This window comes from Hylobates moloch, unplaced genomic scaffold (genome assembly GCF_009828535.3).
Source record: "Hylobates moloch isolate HMO894 unplaced genomic scaffold, HMol_V3 SCAFFOLD_6, whole genome shotgun sequence".
NCBI classification, from domain to species: Eukaryota; Metazoa; Chordata; class Mammalia; order Primates; family Hylobatidae; genus Hylobates; species Hylobates moloch.
Window position 1 is genome coordinate 110,076,527 of NW_026652281.1, and position 23,467 is coordinate 110,099,993.

The following is a 23,467-nucleotide window of genomic DNA, read 5'->3' on the forward strand; positions in this document are numbered from 1 at the left end:
AAAATAACCACTACTGTACCTCAGTTTCTCTAACTCCTGGAATAACAAAGCAAACTCCAGTTTCAGCTGAGGAGTTTGAGGCCACTTTTGTCACAGAATTAATGAAACTTTATATTTAGTAGAGACGGAGTCTTACCATGTTGGCCAAGCTGGTCTCCAACTCCTGACCTCAAATGATCCACCCACCTTGGCCTCCCAAAATGCTGGGATTACAGGCATGAGCCACCACACCCAGACAAATCAATGAAACTTTATACTAAAAACCAAGAGTTCCTGAGGAAGGATCTAGGGACACACACACACAGACACATTAGGCCAGCTGCGGTGACTCATGTCTGTAATCCTAGCACTTTGGGAGGCCAAGGTGGGTAAATTGCTTGTGCCTAGGAGTTTGAGACCAGCCTGAGAAACATGGTGAAACCCCATCTCTACAAAAAATACACAATATAGCCAGGCATGGTGGTGTGTTCCTGTAGTTCCAGCTACTTGGGAGGCCAAGGTGGGAGGATGGCTTGAGCCTGGGAGATTGAGGCTGCAGTGAGCCATGATGGTGCCCATACTCCAGCCTGGGTACCACAGTGAGACTTGTCTCAAAAACACAAAAACAAAAAAATGACACCCAAAAAACTTGGGAGGCTGAGGCAGGAGGATCACTTGAGCCTGAGAGTTTGAGGCCACAGTGAGTGAGCTATGATTGCGCTACTGCACTCCAGCCTAGGTGGCAAGAGTGAGACTCCATCTTCAAAAAAAAAAAAAGAAGAAAAAATAAAAATTAAAAAAATGGCTGAGCTTGGTGGCTCATGCCTGTAATCCCAGCACTTTGGAAAGCCAAGGCAGGAGGATTGCTTGAAGCCAGAAGTTTGAGACCAGACTAGCCAACAAAGTAAGACATCATCTCTATTAAAAAAATTTAAAACAAAAGGGCAACTAAGTATTACTGACAGGTGACCTACTATAAGTTTTAATAATTATGACATTAAATATTGATTATTACCCAGAAACATTGTTGGGGACTGCTTACACAGAAAAATTTTGATTCCTAATAGTTTGGCAGCAATTTATTGACGAATTAGGGCTTTGACCGAATGCTAACTAGAATAAAATAAACACTACTCAGTGTCCAACTCAACAGACAGAAGATTTTTCGACCTTTTAAAAAAAGAAATGCCAATAAACCAAAAGGAGAAATAGCAATCAAGTTGTTTTTCTTTTTTGGAAATTGAGATATAATTAATATACTATAAAATCCACAACTTAAAAGTGTTCAATTCAGTGTTTTTTTTTTTTAGCATAACCACAAGGTTATGTAATCATAATCATAACCATTACCTGGTTCCAAAACATTTTTGTCCCACCTAAAAGGGACCCTGTACCCACAGTCATTTCCCCTCCTGTTTGGTAGTCATGTCCTCTTTCATTCTTGATTTTAGTATTTTGAGTCTTCTCTATTTCTTGGTTAGTCTAGCTAAGTCTGTCAATTTTGTTGATCTTTTAGAAGAACCAACTTTTTGATAGTTCATTTTCTCTCATTTTTCTATTCTCTATTTCATTTATTTATATGCTAATCTTTATTATTTCCTTCTATCTGCCTGTGTTGGGTTTTGTTTGTTCTTCTGTTATTTACGAGTGTGTTATGTAATTTCCACAAGTTCGGTGCGCAAGAATCACACCCATATAAGATGGTGAACTTAATCAGTAAATGTGTATGTTGACTGCTCCACCCACCAGCCATTCCCCTCCCTTCCTCTCCTTGGGCTTCCCTATTCCCTGAGACAAAACAATACTGAAATTAGGCCAGTTAGTAATTCTACAATGGCCTCTAAGTGTTCAAATTAAAGGAAGAGTCAGGCATCTCTCACTTTAAATCACTAAGCTAAAGTGATTAAGCTTAGTGAGGAAGGCACGTCAAAAGCTGGGATAGGCCAGAAGCCAGGCCTTTTGCACTAAACAGCCAAGTGGTGAATGCAAAGGAAAAGTTCCCGAAGAAAATTAAGTGCTACAACAGCGAATACATGAATGATAAGACAGCCTTATTGCTGACATGGAGACAGTTTTAGTGGTCTGGAAAGAAGATCAAACCAGCCACAACATTCCCTTAAGCCAATCCCTAATCCAGAGCAAGGCCCCAACTCTCTTTAATTCTGTGAAAGCTGAGAAGTGAGGAAGCTGCAGGAAGTTGGAAGAAAGCAGAGGCTGGTTCATGAGGTTTAAGGAAAGATACTGTCTCCATAAAGTGCATGAAGCAGCAGCAAGCGCTGACATTGAAACTGTACCAAGTTATCCAGAAGATCTAGCTAAGACAACTGATGAAAGTATCTACACTAAACAGATTCTAACTGTAGATGAAACAGCCTTCTATTGGAAGATGCCACGCAGGACTTTCGCAGCTAGAGAGATGTCAATGCCTGGCTTCAAGGCTCAAAGGACAGGGTGACTCTCTTGTTAGGGGATAATGCTGCTGGTTGACTTCAGTTGAAGCCGATGCTCTTTTTTTTTTTTGAGACAGAGTCTCGCTTTGCTGCCCAGGCTGGAGTGCAGTGGCGTGATCTCGGCTCACTGCAAGCTCCGCCTCCCGGGTTCACGCCATTCTCCTGCCTCAGCCTCCCGAGTAGCTAGGACTACAGGCACCCACCACCAAGCCTGGCTAATTTTTTTTTTTTTTGTAGTATTTTTAGTAGAGACGAGGTTTCACCATGTTAGCCAGGATGGTCTCGATCTCCTGACCTTGTGATCCACCAGCCTCAGCCTCCCAAAGTGCTGGGATTACAGGCGTGAGCCACTGTGCCCAGCCGAAGCTAACGCTCTTTTACTGTTCTGAAGATCCTAGGGTGCTTGAAAATTATGCTAAATTTATTCTGTCCGTGCTCTCTCTCTTTTGAGATGGAGTCTCGCTCTGTCACCCAGGCTGCAGTGCAGTGGCGCCTGGCTAATTTTTTGTATTTTTAGTGCAGACGGGGTTTCACTGCGTTAGCCAGGATGGTCTCGATCTCCTGACCTCGTGATCTGCCCACCTCAGCCTCCCAAAGTGCTGGGATTACAGGCATGAGCCACCACACCCGGCCTATGTCTGTGCTCTCTAAATGGAACTATAAAGCCTGGATAACAGCTTATCTGTTTAGAGTATGTCTTACAATTTATGCCCACTGTTGCAACCTACTATTCAGAAAAAAGGATTCCTTTAAACATATTACTGCTAACTGACAATGCATAAAGTAAACCAAGAGCTCTGAAGGCAATTTTGACAATGCACCCAGTAAACCAAGAGCTCTGAAGGTGATTTTGACAATGCACCCAGTAAACCAAGAGCTCTGAAGGTGATTTTGACAATGCACCCAGTAAACCAAGAGTTCTGAAGGTGATTAAAGTTATTTTCATGTCTGTTAACATAACATATTATGCAGCCCAACTTTCAAGACTTATTATTTAAGAAATAAGGCCGGGCACAGTGGCTCACACTTGTAATCTCAGTACTTTAGTGAAATAACATCTCTACAAAAAACAGAAAAAATTAGCTGGGTGTGGTGGCTTGTGCCTTTAGTCCCAGCTACTCTGTAGGCTGAGGCAGGAGGATGGAGGATCACCTGAGCCCGGGGAGGTTGAGGCTGCAGTGAGCGATGATCACACCACTGTACTCCAGCATGGGCAACAGAGTGAGACCTTGTCTCACAGAAAAAAAAAAAGAAAGAAAGAAACAAAGGAAAAGAAAAGAAATATTTTGTTGTGACTCTTAGCTGTGGGGAAAAGCTTTTTTAATCTTTTTTTAAAAAATTTCTTAAGATGATAGCTGCCAGCGATTCCTCTAATGGATCTGGACAAAGTAAATTGAAAACTTTGAAAGGATCCACCACTCTTTTTCTTTTCTTTTCTTTTTTTTTTTGGAGACAGGGTCTGGCTCTGTCACCCAGGCTGGAGGGCAGTGTCACGATATTGGCTCATTGGAACCTTTCACCTCAACCTCCTAAGTAGCTGGGACTACAGGCATGCACCACCATGCCCAGCTAATTTTTGTATTTTTTGTAGAGACAAGGTTTCAACATGTTGGCCAGGTTGGTCTTGAACTCCTGAGCTCAGGCAATGTGCCTGCTTCAGCCCCGCAAAGTGCTGGGATTATAGGCATGAGCCACTGTGCCTTGGGGATCCACCATCTTTGATGCCCCTAAGAACATTCATGATCCATGGGAGGAGGCCAAAATATCAACATTATCAGGAATTTAGAAGAAGTTGATGTCAACTCTTATGGATTACTTCGAGGGGCTCAAGACTTCAGTTAAGGAAGTAACTGCAGATGTGCTAGAAACAGCAAGAGAACTAGACTTAGAAGATGTGACTGAATTGATCTCATTCCTAGATTTTCCTTTCCCTCTTATTGGTTAGTTTATTGCTTATCCCACTGAATATCCATTACCTCAGGCAGGCCCCAGGGAAAATGATTTAGGCTTTTCACACTCTGCATTGCTCTGAATCAAGAGTAGTCTTGCAAATGTGGTTTTCCAGAGAACCACCAAACTGGTCATATAAAGATAATTCTCTGGGAATGAGGCTTTGAAGGTGCTCCAATCCCTCTGGTGCCTGCCAGGCTGTTGGTTTTTACTATGATTACAGGCAGATGATTTTCACCACTACCAAGGAGCTGGAGAAGGGGACAAGAATAAGAAATGCCATAGAGCTCAATGAGATTCAGCTGTTTTTCTTTAATAATCACTCCCTGGATTGCTATAAGCATTTGGTTAGTTTCCCGAATTATGAAAAAGTTGATCCTGACAAATTCTGCCAGTTGTTTCACTACTTTCATAGAGATAATTCTCTGTGGTCCTTACTCTGCCATTTTCACTGACATCACCCAGGTTTTCTTTTTTGTTTTTGAGATAGAGTCTCGCTCTGTGGCCCAGGCTGGAGTATAGTGGCGCAATCTCGGCTCACTGCACCTCCCGGGTTCAAGCGATTCTCCCGCCTCAGTCTCCTGAATAGCTGGGATTATGGGCACTCGCTACCACACCCGGCTAATTTTTGTATTTTTAGTACAGACAGGGTTTCACCATGTTGGCAGGCGGGTTTCACCATGTTGGCCAGGCTGGTCTCGAACTTGTGACCTCAGGTGATTCGCCTGCCTCGGCCTCTCAAAATGCTGCGATTACAGGTGTGAGCCACTGCACCTAGCCAGGTTTTCTTTTTAAACGGGGCTAAGCAAGTTTACCAACTCCATTTCTTGAGATTCTAAGTGAACAGCAGCTATAGCTACCATGAGACTAAACACATAAGAAAAGCATTTTATAAGAGGATTTAATCAAATATATACTAGAGTTAGGGTGTTGACATGTGTATCAATAGAATTCTACATAGAACCCAGTAAAAAAGTGATAGATGATTAAAAAAAAAAATCACTCTTTAATATTGCTTTTATGTAACAAAGAATTTCCAAAGTCAGGCAAGAACACAGGAAAGGGGAACTGTGAAAAACAGGAAGCAGTGCTAGGGTTTCTCCTTGGGAGCACAGATTTACAACCCAAGAAATTCTCCTCCTTCCCTGCACTTACCATCTTTGAATTTTGCTCCTTCCCTACTCTCTGTAGTCCTAGACTCCATATGCTCCATGAAAACAATATTGTGATCTGTGTTATTCACCAATATATCTAGAGCAAAGTTTAGTCTCTCACACAGAGGAGTGTTATCAATATTTGATGAATGAGTGATGACCCCCGCTGCCAGAATGAAGCCGCCTCAAACAAATCAGAAAGGAGTTTGTGACCTCAGCAAAGCCTGTTGGGAAGAATAAGCTTACTACTTAGCTTTCTATACCTTTGGCTTCTTGGCTGACTGTTAGTCAAAAGCTGTTCACCTTGGCCCAGGCTTTCAACACCTGGCCCGGGGACAGTCTGTCAGAAGAGTAAATGTCAAACACCACACTGAGAAATTTATCTCAAGAAATTCAGGCCGGGCGCGGTGGCTCACGCCTGTAATCCCAGCACTTTGGGAGGCAGAGGCGGGTGGATCACGAGGTCAGGAATCGAGACCATCCTGGCTAACACGGTGAAACCCCGTCTCTACTAAAAATACAAAAAATTAGCCAGGCGAGGTGACGGGCGCCTGTAGTCCCAGCTACAAGGGAGGCTGAGGCAGGAGAATGACGTGAACCCCGGGGGGCGGAGCCTGCAGTGAGCCGAGATCGCGCCACTGCACTCCAGCCTGGGTGAAAGAGCGAGACTCCGTCTCAAAAAAAAAAAAAAAAAAAAAGAAATTCAGAAGTTGTAAGTGATTAGTCCTGGGAAAGGTCATACTTCAGGGAAAAAAGTTTTCATCACATTTATCTGGCTCCAGAACTGATGTTATTTCCAATGAACTGCACACTTCCTGACCTTTTAGGTTATTCCCTTTGTGGAGACAGATTATGGCTGCCAAATAGCTTGACTGACATCTTTCAACATATAAATTCTGTATAACTTATTCCCTGAGCAGATTCTATAAGCAATTTTTTTTTTTTTTTTTTGAGACAGAGAATCACTCTTGTCACCCAGGCTGGAGTACAGTGACAAGATCTTGGCTCACTGCAACCTCCGCCTCCTAGGTTCAAGGAATTCTCACGCCTCAACCTCCCAAGTAGCTGGGACCACAGGTGTGTGCCACCACACCCGGCTAATTTTTTGTATTTTCAGTAGAGATGGGGTTTCATCATGTTGGCCTCGAACTCCTGGCCTAAAGGAATCTGCCTGCCTTGGCCTCCCAAAGATCTGAGATTACAGGCGTGAGCCACTATGCCCAGCCACATCAAGCAATTTTCTCAATAGAGTTTGGCTTCTGCGTGGCTCTCTAGTGGTTCTGTTTTTCTTTGTAAGTTGGCATCTGGTTTATAAGTGTCACCCTTAAGTTGGTTAATACAAGCCACTGTGCCTGACCAAGAGGAATCCATCCTGCGTCCCCCAACAAGAATGAGTGCATGGATAAGCAAGACAGAGGACTTGCAAGAGGCCTCCTGACAGTCAGCCAGTTCCTGGAAACACCACTCACAACTCTCAATCATGGAAAGTTAGCCCATTTACTTTGGCAGGGTCCCCAAATTACACCATAAGGTGCATTCACCTATAACACAAATGTATGAAATCTTACCCTGCCTTTATAATGTGAGTAATGACATCTTAAAATAACAGACTACAGACAGGCCTGCTGGTGCACGCGTGCAATCCCAGCTACTTAGGAGGCTGAGGCACAAGAATCACTTGAACCCGGGAGCCAGAGGTCGTGGTGAGCTGATATTGCGCCATTGCACTCCAGCCTGAGTGACAGAGCAAGACTCTTGTCTTAAAAACAAACAAACAAAAAAAACCAGAGTAACATGCATTTGCAACTCTTGTCAACACAGAACTAGACATCTGTCATCCTTGATGGGCACTACGGACACTGGAGCCACAGTCATGGCAAGCCCCAACGTTAAAATCAGCAGGATCCATGAAAAAGAATGCTGAATCCAGATTCAGAAGGCACAATTCCAATTCCAGCCTTATCACAACCAAATCACAAATTATCCCATCAGCTTCCTCATTTGTAAAACATGGGTAATGGATGACCTAGCTATCACTTTTTAGTACTATCTCAATATTTTCAGTGTCAGAAAACCTCGGCATGGTGGTGTATGCCTGTAGTCCCAGCTAATCATCAAGAGGCTGAGGCAGGAAGATCGCCTGACCCTGGGGAGGTCGAGGCTGCAGTGAGCTGTGATTGCACCACTGAACTCCAGCTTGGGCAGCACAGTGAGACCCTGTCTCAAAAATAACAATAATAAAAAGAAGAAGAAAGAGAAAACAAAGGGATTTGATCGAAGCTTCTTCCTCCATCTGCCTATGTAGAAAACAGGGCAGATCCCGGTTCCAATACCAGTGCTAACTCCTCTATTCCATAGCTATTAGACCCTGAACAAAGCCCTCTCTGAGCTGAGATTGCGCCACTGCGCTCCAGCCTGGGTGACAGAGCAAGACTCCATCTCAAAACAAAACAAAAAAAACAGACAGGTTTAATTAGTTGGGCGTGGTGGCACGCGCCTGTAATGCCACCTACTTGGGAGGCTGAGGCAGGAGAATCGCTTGAATCTGGCAGATGGAAGTTGCAGTGAGCCGAGATCGTGCCACTGGACTCCAGCCTGGGTGACAGAGTGAGACACCGTCTCAAAAACAAAAACAAAAAACCAAAAAACGGACAGGGTATAGGCAATTGTTATTCTTCATAATAACCCTGTCAAGACTTGACAGCTAAGCCCTTCAAGAGGCAAGTTCAAACCAAGACTATGAAAGCAAATTAATTAATTGTGCCTCTAGGTGGAATGCCAGTGAATAATGAATTTGGGTGAGTAGAGACTTGCAAGTGAAGAAAGAATTTTTGGTGTACAAGACACAATCTGAAGAACAGCCAATCTCTACAGAGATTGCCAACAAACTACCACCTAGTTTTCACGGCACAACAGTTTAACTTATCCCTTCATTACTTTGAGAAGTAGGCAAGCACTTTTATTTCCACCTATGAGGAATTGGGGGTCAGAAGTTATCTGACTTGCCAAAAGTCACACTGTCAGTCCTCGAATGGCAGAGCCTCAGTTTCATAATTTCTAGTACAGCAATGATCACAGACTTATCCATATATTTATTTACCTGGCATTGTCTGTCCTCTGAGACCCTCCAGCTCTAGCCCTTCGTGAAGCAGATACCCTCCTTCTTGTTCTCATTGGCCCTACACTGTGGTTTGAAGATGAAGGTCTCAGGAATTCCAGCATGCCATGAAGTCTCTGCAGTCCACTGATGAAGTTGGTCATTGAATGCAACGAAGATGCTGGGATGGTGTGATTAGCATCAGATCCCTGCCTATGTTGTTCTGAAGTTCTTGGATTGATGTCCTCCACATTGTCTTCTCCCAAGACCTCCACTTCTGTCAGGTCAATAGACAGTTGTGGAGCAGGCTGGAGCAGGGGTGGTGTCGCTTGGCTGCCGATCACTTCAGCAGGAGCTGGCTGGAGGATGGATGGTACCCCCTGGCTGCTGACCATATCAGCAGGAACAGGCTGGAGGAGGGCTGGTCCCCCTTGGCTGCTGGCCATGCCAGCAGGAGCTGGCTGTTCTTCAGCATGATTTAACTGCACCTGAAGATCATATTCCATTGCTTCATGAGCCATCACTAGAGAAACAGTATTTGTAAAAAGTATTAATAAAATAGATAAAATATACTATGTAGGTGACAGAATTGTATTTAATCTTTCTCATTTTATGTTTAATATCATTCTTAGCACGACTGAGAAGCTTCAAGAGAAGATTTTAACTACTTATTTTAAGTCAGAAGTATTTGGTAATGGACTTCCTTCTCTATAACAAGCATTTACAACCAGTTTTCCAGTTTGCCCTTAGAAAACATGAAGTCCTGTGATCATAGTAATATCTTCCAAAATAGAAAGATCTATAAACCAAAGCGATTAAACTACTGAGTCTAAAAGTAATCTCTCAGACACTTTGCAGTTCTGTCTCCAGCTGAATATGGACATTCACCAAAATCAAATGCATATAATGAGGTATCTAATTTTAGCAGGCAATATTAATCTTTCATAGCAGCAGCAGTTACAAAGGATAAACAGAGAAAGGACATTTTTTACACTTGCAAAATTAACTGTGTTACTAACTCCAAATGGAAACTTACCTAGTTTTTCCAAAAAGGCTGAGCAAACTTTATCCTATCCCTTTCATTATTTTTGTTTTCCATCTCTAATTCCATCATGTTAGCCTATTCAACAAATATTTATTAAGCACCTATGTTCTTTTCATGTTTCCTATCTTTAATTCCATTATTATCAGTTTGAAAACTACCACCTAGTTTTTAAATTTAAAAAAAAGTTAATTTTTTTTTGGTTATATAGATGAAGGCTTCCTATGTTGCCCAAACTGGTCTTGAATGCCTGGTCTTACCTCCTCATGCACCAGGACAACAGGACTGAGCCACTGTGCCTCCCTACCACCTAGTTTTTAAAGTACATCAGTATAACTTATCCCCTCAATTACTTTGTGAAGTAAGGCACGTGCTTTTATTTTCATCTGACTTATGAGGAAATGGGGGTTCAACTAATAGTTATTAAGCACCTGTTATGCAGACAGGACACCCTAGAGGCAAAGACAGCTAAGACCCCATGTATCAGAGTTTAGATTCTAACAAGTAAGATGTCAATAAACGAATACATGAGAAAATTATAGATTATGATGTTTGGGGTTGAGAAGACAAAGAGGACCAATTAAGACACAATTGTGAGGGAAGTACTCTTTTAAAGAGTGAAAACTGGGCTGAGGCATCAAGGATTAAAAGAAGCTGGCTATGCAAACAGCCAAGGAAGAGTTTCAGAAGGAAATCAGTGCATAGGTCCCTGATGAGCATGGGTTTGATTGATGAACAGGACACCATCATTAAAGGGCCCATGGGCCTTGGTAAGGAGTTTCTTCTATGTTAGGAATGCACTGTAGGGGTGCAAGAGCATAAGCTAGGTGACCAGTATAGAGGCTATTGTGGGAGTCCAGACCAGAGATCAGAGAGACCTAGGCAAGAGTGGTAGCAGTGGAGATGAAAACACAAAACAAAGCCCTCCTCCCCCTATGCAGGAGAAAACTGGAGGTTTGAACCACACAGGCTTACACTCAGGATGGAGAGTGGCACAGTAGTGAAAATAAGTGGGAAAGAAGGTCTGCAAACTGAACAATGTGAAATACTTTAAGTTTTAAACATTTTTTGTATAGATGGGGTTTCCCACGTTGCCCAGGCCGATCTTGAACTCCTCAGCTCAAGCAACCATTCTGCCTCAGCCTCCCAAAGTGCTGGGATTACAGGAGTGAACTACTGCAGCTGGCTAACTAAAAGCTTTTAATGTTTCTAGGGTACAACGACAGTCTCCCAAGAATTGTTTGTCAGAACATAAGGCCCAAGCTACTTCTAGATGTACTCAAGAGACATTAAGCAACTCAGGCTTCAGGAAGACAAAGGGTAGAAATGGACTAAAAAGAGCAGAATCTAGGGGGCCGCACTGTCTACTCCCATATGGTTATTTAAATTAAATAAAAATCAAGTTCGGCCAGGAGCTGTGGCCCATGCCTATAATCCCAGCTCTTTGGGAGACTAAGGCAGGTAGCTTGAGACCAGGAGTTGGAGACCAGCCTGGGCAACACGGCAAAACCCCGTCTCTACAAAAAATACAAAAAATTCAAAAAATTAGCCAGGCGTGATGGTGTGCACCTGCGGTCCCAGCTACTTGGGAGGCTGAAGCAGGAGAATCCCTTGAACCCGGAGGGTGGAGTTTACAGTGAGCTGAGACCACACCACTGCACTCCAGCCCGGGAGAGAGAGAAAGACTCCGTCTAAAAAAAGAAAAAAAAAAGAAAGAAAGAAATAAAATAAGTTCCTTTGTCGCGCAGGTCACATTTCAAGTGCTAGAAACCCACATAGGGCGGGTGACTCCTATACTGGACAGCAGAAATACAGAACATTTTTCTCTCTGCACAAAGTTCTATAGAACGATGCAGTTCTGGAGCTGAAGCTTCCTAACCATTGTAGGCCAGTAGGAGATGCCTAGAGCGAGAGACCACGGGCTGGGCACCCCAAACCTTGAGCATGTCACACAAATGCTGTTTTTCATGTGTGCTGTGAGTAGGGCTTAAAATGTTAACCTCAGACTTGTCATCTTTGTTACTCAGGCTTCAATCAATGGCCACAACAGGCAGGATGAAAGCCCCTCAATTAAAGGTTGAGAGGAGGTGGGCAGGGCAAGTGTTCAAATCTTTGCTCTGGCCGGTGCAGAGGGTCACGCCTGTGATCCCTGGACACTGAAATGCCCAGGCGGATGGATCGCTTACGCTCCGGTGTTCGAGACCAGCTTGGGCAACACAGTGAAATTCCCATCTCTACCAAAAAAGAAAAATAGAACAGGTCAGGCGCGGTGGCTCACACCTGTAATCCCAGCACTTTGGGAAGCCAAGGGCGGACCACTTGGGGTCGGAGTACCAGACGGACTGGTCAATATGGTGAAACCCCGTCTCCACTAAAAATACAAAAATTACCCAGGTGTGGTGGTGCATGCCTGTAATCCCAGCTACTTGGGAGGCTGAGGCAGGACAATCCTTTGAACCCGGGGGGCAGAGGTTGCAGTGAGCGGAGATCGCGCCACTGCACTCCAGCAGGAACAACAAAGCGAGACTCTATCTCAAAAAAAGAAAGAAAAAAGAAAAATAGAACAATGAGCCGGGCGTGGTGGCGCGCACCTGTGGTCCCAGCTATTGTGGGAAGCTGAGGTGGGAGGATCCCTGGGGCCCGGGAGTTGGAGACTGCAGTGAGCTCTTCCAGCCTGGGTGCAACAGGGAGATTTCTTTTCTTTTCTTTTTTTTGAGATGGAGTTTCACTCTTGTTGCCCAGGCTGGAGTGCAATGGCGTGATCTCAGCTCACTGCAACCTCGGCCTCCCGGGTTCAAGCGATTCTCCTGCCTTAGCCTCCCGAGTAGCTGGGAGATGGGGTTTCTCCATGTTGGTCAGGCTGGTCTCGAACTCTCGGCCTCAGGTGATCCGACTGCCTCGGCCTCCCAAAGTGCTGGGATTACGGGTGTGAGCCACCGCGTCCGGCCCGACTTCGTCTCTTTAACAGGAAAAAGGAAGGAAGGGAGGGAGAGAGAGAAAGATAAAAGAGAGAGAGAGAAAGAAAGACAGAAATCAAATCCCTGTTCTTTTACTACATGGGAGAAAGAAAGAAAGAAACTAAATCCCTGTTCTTTTACTACATGGAGAAACTTTGGGCGGGTTTCCTAAACTCTCGGCTCAACTTGTTTTCCTGTAAAATAGGGATAATACAAGTCTACGCCAGTTTCCGTGATGAAATTAAAAATGAAGTTCTTCCGTCAACTTTAAAGTGATGAAGTAACCGGCGCTCAGAGCGGGCGCAGGCAACGCCGCTAAGGAGCCCGAGGCTAGGCTCTCGGGGGAAGGGCTGGGCGACCTCCCACCCCGGCGAGGGCAGGCCCCGCAGCAGCAGCGAACTCGGCTTCTTCCGTGATCGCCCCGAGCTCCCGCCTGCCCAGCCCCCATGCCCAGCAACCCAGATACACGCGGGGGTTCGGGCTCCTCAGCCCCGACCATTGGCGCCGCCCCGAGAGCCCGAATCCCCTCAGGCCGCCGGGTTCCAAGCCCGCGTGCAGCCCACCTCGTGGGGTGTCTCCAGAATCCCAATCCAGGAATCAGGCATGGGGAAGTTTATCCCGAAGCTAGAGGCCCAAGGCCTGAGGAGAAGGAAGACCCCTCCTCACCTGAAACCAGTAGGCCGCGGCCGGGCTCGCGAACCCGCCGAAGACTCGGTAGTTACCTCGGCCGAACTCCGAAAGCACCTACGCCAACTGCCACTTCCGGAGCTGCTCAAGCTCCCGCCAGAGCCGCCGGCAGGCATGCTCCTATTGAACAGAAGCCCTAGGCTGTGGCCAATACCTACTCTTCTTCTTCAATGGGTCCCCCGCTAGCTGAAGCAGCGGCGCTCTCATTGGCTGGTCGTTCATAAACTGACGAGGCGGGACCGCGCTCGAGGAAGCCTCCTACAATTGGCAGGAATCTACGTCCGTCATCTTGCGCCCGCCCCGAAAAATGGGACGGTTTTTTTTTTTTTTTTTTTAGCGCGTTTTATTTGAACTTTCTGGCGGGAGAAAGTTATATGATTTCTCGGTCCATTTTGGAATGGAGATGAAAACATTAAAACTGACTCCTGCTGCTTATCCCTAACGCGTTAGTGAAGGAATTATCTGTATCCAAAGGATAGTAGCTAATCGAATAATTTCAAAATATTTCAATATTTTGAATTTCGGAGCCTGTAAAGAGGCGTAGGACAGTCCAGTTCATATGTATCCTCTCCTGGGGTTGAAGAGCTCACGCAAAAGACTTTGCCTACACAATCTCTTCAATCTCAAACCGCTGCAAGGGATCTGAGCTACTAAACAGTCTCAAATTACTTGTTAGGGCCGCCGCTCGCCGCCAGCGCCAACAGCAAGGGGCCCCCGGAATTCTCCAGTTACGTACCAGGAGCGCGAGCCCACAGCCGTCTCGGCTCCGAGCCCGCCGCCGGCAGGAAGGCCACAAAGAAAACTGATAAACCCAGACAAGATGATAAAGACGATCTAGATTTAACAGAACTCACTAATGAAGATCTTTTGGATCAGCTTGTGAAATACGGACTGAATCCTGGTCCTATTGTGGGAACAACCAGGAAGCTGTATGAGAAAAAGCTTTTGAAACTGAGGGAGCAGGGAACAGAATCAAGATCTTCTCCTTCAGCAATGATTTCTTCTTCAGCAGAAAATACAAGGCAGAATGGAAGTAATGATTCTGACAGATATAGTGACAATGAAGAAGACTCTAAAATGGAGCTCAAGTTAGAGAAGAGAGAACCGCTAAAGAGCAGAGCAAAGACTCCAGTAACCCTCAAGCAAAGAAGAGTTCAGCACAACGAGAGCTATTCTCAAGCTGGAATAACTGGGACTGAATGGACAAGTGGATCTTCAAAAGGCGGACCTCTGCAGGCATTATTAACTAGGGAATCTACAAGAGGGTCAAGAAGAACTCCAAGGAAAAGGGTGCACACTTCAGAATATTTTCGTATAGATGGAGCAGTAATTTCAGCGAGTACTCCTGTAGCTGAAAGTATAATGGCTTCAAACAACAAATCCTTAGTTGTCAATAGGGTGACTGGAAATTTCAAGCATGCATTTCCTATTCTGCCAGTCACTGAATTCTCAGACATACCCAGAAGAACACCAAAGAAACCATTGACAAGAGCTGAAGTGGGAGAAAAAACAGGAAAGAAGAGTAGAAAGGGATATTCTTAAGGAAATGTTCCCCTATGAAGCAGCTACACCAACAAGAATTAGCGCTAGTTGCCACAGAACAATCAAAGGAGCTGCAGGCCGGCCATTAGAACTCAGTGATTTGAGGACGGAGGAGTTGTTTTCATCTACATATGTTCCTAAGTATGTTCCCTTATGTCAAGTGAGAAAATACAAAAAAAAGGGATGCTCCATTCCTGTATGGATAAAAATTTTGCTATTTGTTGTGGCAGTTTTTTTGTGTGTGTGTTTGGTCTATCAAGCTGTGGAAACCAACCACGTAAATCCCTTCTCTGATATTCTTCCTGATGACTCTAGAAAACCCAACTGAATGGTATCTCTGGCACATTCAACTTGGTCTTGTATTTTTAATAACTGTGTTGAAGAACATTTGTGTATGCTTTTTGACTCCAAGAACTAAAAGTAATGTGATTTTGCCTCAATAAACGTAGCATTCCATTGGAAAGCAAACAAAAGATATATAAATGTATAAATGGACTTTATTAAAATGTTTTTGAACTTTGGACTAGTAGGAGATCACTTCGTGCCACGTGAATAATCTTTTTTAGCTCTGGAACTTTTTTTTTTTTTTTTAGACAGGGTCTCGCTCTGTTGCCCAGGCTGGAGTACAATGGCACGATCTCAGCTCACTGCAACCTACACTTCCTGGGTTCAAGTGATTCTCCTGCCTCAGCCTCCTGAGTAGCTGGGACTATAGGCACGTGCCACTACACCCAGCTAATTTTTGTATTTTTAGTAGTGGTGGGGTTTCACTATGTTGGCCGGGCTGATCCAGAACTCCTGACCTCAGGTGATCCACCCACCTCGGCCTCCCAAAGTGCTGGGATTACAGGCGTGAGCAACTGCACCTGGCCATAATGTTCATGATCTTGATAGAGTTTGGATTACTCATATGTATGCATTTGTCAAAACTCATCAAATGCTATCTTTAAGATTTGTGCATTTCACACAAATTTTTCACAGCAAAAACTTACCTTCCCGCCCCCCCATCCCCCAAAAAAAGCCCATAGAGAGAGAAATTCCAATTAATGGCATAAATGCTGAAGTGTTTAGGAATGAAGTGCATAAAAATCAGGATGAATTAATGGATAGAAAGAGGCACAAGTAGATAAATAGGTATGTGATAAAACAAATATAATAAATTGTTAGTTGTAGAGTTTAGGTGGTAGGTATGTATACGGTTGTTCAGAGTACAATTGTATTGACTTTTCTGTGTATCTGGAAATTTTCATACATGTGTTGGGAAAAATCAGGTACAGGGCTTTGGAAGACATCCTGTGCAAGTAAAAGGCCCTGAAGATTAAGCTTTATCAGGCGTATAGTAACTTCACCTATAATAATTGTGGGTCTGCCAGAGTATGAATAATTCATACACCAGGGAGAATTTTCACTGCAACGCCTACGGTAAATAGAACAAATGATTTTAAAGATTAAAACAGTGGCTGGGCATGGTGGCTCATGCCTGTAATCCCAGCACTTTGGGAGGACAAGGTGGGAGGATCCCTCAAGGTCAGGAGTTCCAGACCAGCAGACCCTGCCTCTGAAAAAAAAAAAAAAAAAAAGGAAGGAAGGAAAATAGTAAAACAGTAATACCTGCCAATAAGTTCTACAAAATAATCATATTAAGTGTATATTCTTCTGCATTTTTTATCTATAGAAAAAAACCATGTTCTAGGTTTTAAAAAAATCAAGGATAAGTAAAAGATAAAAACATAAGGCCGAGTGTGGTGGCTTATGCCTGTAATCCCAGCACTTTGGGAGGCCAAGGTGGGAGGATCACTTGAGCCCAGAAGTTCAAGACTAGCCTAGGCAACACAGTGAAACCCTGTTTCATAATAATAATAATAGTAATAGAAATCAGCCATAATTTTCTTCACCAGAGATGGTTACTAGAATACAAGACCCAAATGTATTTGTATTGCTGTCTTCTCAGTGATTGAAGCAATGGCTAGCACATTTGCTGTTGAATGATTTAGAATGAGTTCTGAAAAAAATGTAACTTTAAAGGCAGGGATTAGCGTATCCTAGGCAAAGCACACACCATGAACAAAGGTATAGGATCTAAAATGAGACCAGGCGTGGTGGCTCATGTCTGTAACCCCAGCACTTTGGGAGGCTGAGGCGGGCGGATCACTTGAGGTCAGGAGTTCGAGACCAGCCTGACCAACATGGTGAAATGCCATCTCTACTAAAAGTACAAAAATTAGCCAGGTGTGGTGGCATACACCTGTAATCCCAGACACTTGGGAGGCTGAGACAGGAGAATCACTTGAACCTGCAAGGCGGAGGTTGCAGTGAGCCGAGATCGTGCCATTGCACTCCAGCCTGGGCAACAAGAGCGAAACTCTAGGCCGGGCGCGGTGGCTCACGCCTGTAATTCCAGCACTTTAGGAGGCCGAGGCAGGTGGATCACCTGAGGTCAGGAGTTCGAGACCAGCCTGACCAACGTGGTGAAACCCCATCTCTACTAAAAAATACAAAAAGCCGGGCGTGATGATGAGCACCTGTAATCCCAGCTACTTAGGAGGCTGAGGCAGGAGAATCGCTTGAACCCAGGAGGTAGAGGTTCCAGTGAGCCAAGATTGTCCCATTGCACTCCAGCCTGGGCGTGACAGAGCAAGACTCCGTCTTAAAAAAAAAAAATCTGCCGGGCACGGTGGCTCACGCCTGTAATCCCAGCACTTTGGGAGGCCGAGGTGGGCAGATCACGAGGTCAGGAGATCGAGACTATCCTGGCTAACACGGTGAAACCCCATCTCTATTAAAAATACAAAAAAATTAGCCGGGCGAAGTGGCGGGCACCTGTAGTCCTAGCTACGCGGGAGGCTGAGGCAGGAGAATGGCGTGAACCCTGGGGGGGCAGAGCCTGCAGTGAGCCGAGATCGCGCTACTACACTCCAGCCTGGGTGAAAGAGCGAGATTCCTTCTCAAAAAAAAAAAAAAAAAAAAAAAAAAAAAAAAAAAAGAATCTAGAATGAAAGCACCACAAACATGGGTTTGAGTCTGGCAGAGATTAAAATCTGGCAGCTCCTATGTGGACATATTTTGTTTGTCCTATCAGCATTAAAATAATTTTTTTTTTTGAGACAGGGTTTCACTCTGTCGCTCAGGCTAGAGTACAGTGGTGCAATCATGCCTCACTGCAACCTCTGCCTCCCAGGTTCAAACGATTCTCATGGCTCAGCCTCCCAAGTAGCTGGGATTACAGGCATGTGGCTGCCACACCCAGCTAATTTTTGTATTTTTAGTAGAAACAGGGCTTCCCCATGTTGGCAAGGCTGGTCTCGAACTCCTGACCTCAGATGATCCTCCCGCCTTGGCCTCCCAAAGTGCTGGGATTTCAGGTGTGAGTCACCGTGCCCAACCTAAAATAATTTTTAATGAGATACTAACCTTTAAAAATAAGGACATCACAGAAAAATCCAACTTTCTAGGTCTTTTGACAAAATGGAAAGCTGTGGAAATGTTGGGATCCCATTCTATGTGACAAAGTATAGACTGGAGTTGAGGAGACGCTGTTCTTGCTCATCTGTTCACTGAAGCCCCCTCCAGGCTCAAATCATTCATTTAGTTTCTTTCCTAGGCCCTATGGGTATTAGAGTTTGCAATCTCTGGTAGGAGAACTCTGGGATCTGATTGGAAAGTATGGCATGGGGGATATCCATAAGGCTATGGATATCCGAATAGGAAGTTTGTACTTGATTCCTTGGGCAAGAGGAAGAATTGAACAGTTTCTGCCTCGTTACTTCTGTTGCATAACAAACCACCACAAAACTTAGTGTTAAGACAATAGTAATTTATTTAGCTCCTGATTGTGTGAATGGGCAATTTGGGCTGGGCTCTGCTTGAGTGGTTCTTCTGGTCTTGATTGGTCTCATTCATGTGTTAGCTGCCATGTTGGTTGGTCTTTTATGACTTCAGCTAGGAAAGCATGTTTCTGCTTCATATGGTCTCTCATTCTCCAGCATTCTCACTCAACATGTTCATGGCTGGGTAAGGTTCCAACAGACATTTATAAGGCCTCTTGAAGTCTAGGTTTGGAACTGGCACACAGTCACTTCTTCCATATTCTATTGATCACATCAAGTCACAGTGCCAGCCCAGATTCAAATGGTGGGGAAAGAGACTTCATTTATGGATGGGAGGAGCTGCAAATTACATTGCCAAGAGGTGCGGATACCCAGAAAGATACATTTGACAAACCGTCTATCAAAGTTACTGTCAGAGGTATGTTTTTGGAAATATCATTTGGAGTGGGATGTGTCCTGTATGACTGGAATTGTTTTCTATTTGTAACAGAGAAGTGTGCCCACTCCTTGCACCCATAAATAACCCAATGCCAAAGGATATGAGAGAGATGTTCAGTTTGTGCCTCTCCCAGCTTCTTGTCCAGAGACTCCTTGGTTTAGATTTTGATACACTACTTAGTAAAGGTGGAGAGTTTCTTTAAGATTTCTGTGGATGAATGAACAGAAAATTAGACCAGAGTAGGCAGCTGAGAGCCAAGTTAGAAACACAAAGACATTTCTACATTGCACAGTCATTTAGAAACTGCATTCCCCCTGGTCTGGCTGGTGCCTAAACCACCATCAGCACTCACGTATTTGTGATATAAAGTTCTCTTACTTGATCAACTTTTAAAACACAAACACCTCATAGGAGGGGGTAAACTCACATCTTAGTGTGAATTACTCTCTGGTGTTAGATTCCTTAATACTAGGAGGACCCTAGGTTGTAAGGGAGCTTGGTAGAAGAAGGCAGAAGACAGAGGAGAGAGTGAAGTGGAGGACAGCACTGTGTAAATCACTGTTGGCTTCTCATCCACCCCAAAGACCAATTTTTCAGGATGCATCATTAAGTCTGCGCTTCTGCTCTGTGGTGGTGAAGAGAAAGTTTCAGACAGAAACTATGCTGTGACTTTGATTTTTCATTCTGAAAGGTAGGGATGTGGATGAAGGGAGAGGAGAGATGACAGATGAGACCCTCTCAGGTAGCGTGAGAGGTTTTCCCAACAGACCATCTGTGAGAAGGCCTTGAAGAACAGTCCTCATGCTAGAGACTTCTGTAAGTAGAGAGAACATCCTTGGAAGCTGCCTCAAAAGTCTGGACTCATGGCTCCTTAGTTCCTTTTTCTTTTCTTTCTTTCTTTCTTTTTGGAGACAGAGTCTCGCTCTGTTGCCCAGGCTGGAGTGCAATGGCGTGATCTTGGCTCACTGCAACCTCTGCCTCTGGGGTTCAAGCAATTCTCCTGCCTCAGCTTCCCGAGTAGTTGGGATTACAGGTGTGTGCCACTATGCCCAGCTATTTTTTGTATTTTTAGTAGAGATATGGTTTCACCATGTTGGCCAGGCTGGTGTTGAACTCCTGACCTCAAGTGATCTTCCTGCCTCAGCCTCCCAAAGTGCTGAGATTACAGGTGTGAGCCACCGCGCCCGGCCCCTTCTCCTTTTGTCTGGGCTTTGTGGAAAGTCTGGGAGATTTAGGTCTAGGATAGGAGAGAGAGATGCTTCCAGGGAGGTAGACAGTGTAAGGAAGCTATGGAGAAGCAACTGATGACATGGTGAGACAAAAGTCTGCCTCGAGGAAATAATCCCAACGATGCTGAAAAAAAGGAAGGAAGGCAGACAAGGAGGAAGGAAAAGAGGAGAAAGATAGGCAAAAATAGAGGAAGAGAGAGGAAAAAGAAGACAGACAGAAAGACAAAAAGACAACGAGATAAGGCCTGCTGTGGTGGTGCCTGTTGTCCCAGCTACTCTAGAGACTGAGGCAGGAGGATCACTTGAGCCCAGGAGTTCGAGGCTATAGAGTGCCATGATCCCACCTGTGAATAGCCACTGCACTCTGGCCTGGACAACATAATGAGACCTCTTCTCTAAAAAAAAAAAAAAAAATGAAAAAAGAAAAAAAATAGACAGATACAGACAAAAATAAAGGAAGGAAATAGGCAGGAAGAAAGTAATCTGCCTTTCCAACCCACTTTGGATAAAACAATGCTCTTTGGAAGCCCTTACACTATTGACATTGGGGCCACCAGAGAGTTCTTTGTGTGGTGGGCTGTCCTATGCATTGTAGGATGTTGAATAGCATTCTTTTTTTTTTTTTTTTTTTTTTTTTTGAGACAGAGTCTTGCCTTGTTGTCCAGGCTGGAGTGCAGTGGCGTGGTCCTGACTCTGCAACCTCTGCCTCCTAGGTTCAAGTGATTCTCCTGCCTCAGCCTCCCGAGTAGCTGGGACTACAGGCATGTGCGAATACGCTTGGCTAATTTTTGTATTTTTAGTAGAGATGAGGTTTCATCATGCTGGCCAGGGTGGTCTCGAACTCCTGAGCTCAGGTGATCCACCCACCTTGGCCTTGCAAAATGTTGGGATTACAGGCATGAGCCACCGCGCCTGGCCAACATTTTTTTTTTTTGTGAGACGGAGTCTTGTTTTGTCACCCAGGCTGGAGTGCAGTGGTACAGTGGTGCGATCTCAGCTCACTGCAACCTCCCAGTTTCAAGAGATTCTTGTGCCTCAGCCTCCTGAGTAGCTGGGATTATAGGCATGTACCACCATGGCCAGCTAATTTTAGTAGAGATGAGGTTTCACCATGTTGGCCAGGCTGGTCTCAAACTCCTGACCTTAAGTGATCTGCCCACCTCAGCCTCCCAAAGGGCTGGAATTACAGGCATGAGCAACCGCGCCCAGCCATCATCCTTGGCCTTTATTCACTAGATGACAGTAGCACACCCCATCCTACCTCCCTGGCCTTATGACAAACAAAAATGCTTTCAGACATTGCTAAATGTTCCCTGGATAAAACCACACCTCGTTGTAAACTACTGCCTTGGAGCTGGTGAAAAGAAAATCTTTCACAAGTGTGAAATAATCATGGGGCTCACGCTCTTTACACCAGAAAGAACCCTACCATCCACAGAGGGCCGCACAGAGGGATCATGGGCCCGGCACTCATCAATGATCTCCCGCAGCTCTGAAGGGCAGTCTTCACCCAGCGGCTGCTGCTGCTGCTTCACAGCCACCAGCTCGTAGATCTCATCAGAATTAAGGCCTGGAAATGATAGCAGGAGAGCCTCAAAAAATTGCTCCGGTACGCGTACATCTCTCTGGATGCTGATGGCTGACATCAGAACTAGGGACTCTGAGTATGGAAACAGCAAGAGCTTCCAACGATTCCACTGACCAGCCCAGGCAGTTCCCACGTTAAACAACAAATTGCCAGGGGCAGCACTGTTGGGGGATTTCTGGTCTATTGGAAGGGGACCCAACTCCACCACTGGCTGAGCCAGCCTTCACATTTTTCACCTTCAAACGGGATCTTTCCAGTGGCGATTTCCCAGAGGACGATTCCAAAGCTAAAAGAAAACCAAGAAATTGAACAACCATAGCTAGTCTCCCCTTTCCCCTGTCCCTCTAGCCACTGCCAGAAAACTCAGTGAATTTTTTGATTACTACCCAATTTCGTTCAACAGAGTTGAGTTTAGGTGGTCTTTGGAGGAGTTTGATTTGGGTTTTCCTATTACGCACATCTGAGTTAGAATCTGTACCAGAACATGAGCGTACCTGTATATTTCAGACTTTACATCATATGGATAAAATATATTTTCCAGTTTCTGAGGTGAGAGATATGCTGTAGATTTGACTCCGTCTGTCTTTTCTCTTGTAGTTTCCAAACTGATGGAAGTCTGTGTTTTCCTCAACTCAAATCCTGCAAGCTAGATAGAGAGGCAACTTAGAAAGAAACAAGCAAGATCTTGGGTAGAGGAGTAAAGGGCAGGGATTGTTGCTACACACAATTGCCAGGGAATTGTCTTTTACCTTAGGGATTTATTTCCTGTAGTGACTTCTGTCTGTGTGGCTACTCTATTGGTTAACATTATGGGTTCAACTTATCATAGTGCAGTGACCAAGAGAAGAAACACAAAGATATTTCTTCTCTATAAAATGGGGTGATGACAGGGGGGATTACTTGAGATAATGGTTATAAAGCACCGGTAAGACCTGCTAAGTTGTAGTTGTTGCCAGTATGACTATGTTAAAATGTAGGGGTTTCTCAGTTGAGGAATGAACTCCACTCAGTGAGAGTGGAGAGGGGTCAGAGAGCCACTGCCTGGCTCACCTTTTCCCAGAGAAGCAGGTGGGAAAATGGCATGGGGCATCCCCTCTGTGCTATCTGACTTTATGGGGGGTCAGCCTGATCCTTTGGCTTTGGCATGACGAGTGTGAGTCATCCCCCCAGCCCTCCGTGGTCATGTGGTGTTCTTAAAGAAACCGTAGCACAATCATGACAGCATATGTTCTTGTCCCATGCACACCTGTCATTGACACCATTGGTATGCTGAAGGCTGCCAGCCCCAAACTCAGCCAGGTACCCAAATCTAGGGGCAATGTGAGAAAAGGGATAAGGCACTTAGATGGCTCATCCCCCTTTCATTCATTCATTCATTCACTTGCTCACACGTTTCCTGAGCACTGACATTCTCTTACATCTAGTGCCGTATGGGATACCAGGGATGAAAGGCGGAATAGCGCATCTTACAGTCAGGCTGGATGAAGAGCGTGAGAGTAGTAGAAACAGTGTTTTGGGAGTACTTA

The 23,467-nt window shown here is 44.8% G+C and overlaps 3 protein-coding genes across 6 annotated transcripts in view; 1 reads left to right on the forward strand and 2 right to left on the reverse strand.

The window, feature by feature from the left end:
* The window catches only part of RFWD3 (ring finger and WD repeat domain 3), a 45,597-nt gene extending 32,192 nt beyond the window's left edge, over positions 1 to 13,405 (reverse strand). Inside the window, exons 1-3 of one of the 3 annotated variants that reach the window (XM_032157897.2) lie at positions 12,852 to 12,987; positions 9,667 to 9,750; positions 8,634 to 9,153 (exon numbers count right to left, since the gene is read on the reverse strand). In XM_032157897.2, the coding sequence (XP_032013788.1) occupies positions 8,634 to 9,151 (518 nt within the window). In that variant the 5' untranslated portion in view covers positions 9,152 to 9,153; positions 9,667 to 9,750; positions 12,852 to 12,987. Of the gene's footprint in view, positions 1 to 8,633; positions 9,154 to 9,666; positions 9,751 to 12,851; positions 12,988 to 13,192; positions 13,269 to 13,295 lie in introns of those variants that run through there. The other 2 variants (XM_032157895.2, XM_032157896.2) reach the window with 2 other exon arrangements.
* LOC116470617 (lamina-associated polypeptide 2, isoforms beta/gamma-like) lies at positions 10,391 to 15,298 on the forward strand. Its single transcript, XM_058440384.1, is given in 4 exon segments — positions 10,391 to 10,442; positions 12,925 to 13,428; positions 13,975 to 14,827; positions 14,829 to 15,298. Coding segments are annotated over 4 exon segments (1,767 nt in total). The 3' UTR covers positions 15,187 to 15,298.
* A 3,353-nt stretch (positions 15,299 to 18,651) lies between these two features.
* The window catches only part of MLKL (mixed lineage kinase domain like pseudokinase), a 28,727-nt gene continuing 23,911 nt past the window's right edge, over positions 18,652 to 23,467 (reverse strand). The window contains exons 9-12 of one of the 2 annotated variants that reach the window (XM_032157898.2): positions 22,436 to 22,587; positions 22,178 to 22,227; positions 21,783 to 21,923; positions 18,652 to 19,331 (exon numbers count right to left, since the gene is read on the reverse strand). In XM_032157898.2, the coding sequence (XP_032013789.1) occupies positions 19,297 to 19,331; positions 21,783 to 21,923; positions 22,178 to 22,227; positions 22,436 to 22,587 (378 nt within the window). In that variant the 3' untranslated portion in view covers positions 18,652 to 19,296. The remainder of the gene's footprint in view (positions 19,332 to 21,782; positions 21,924 to 22,177; positions 22,228 to 22,435; positions 22,588 to 23,467) is intronic. The other variant, XM_032157899.2, reaches the window with a different exon arrangement.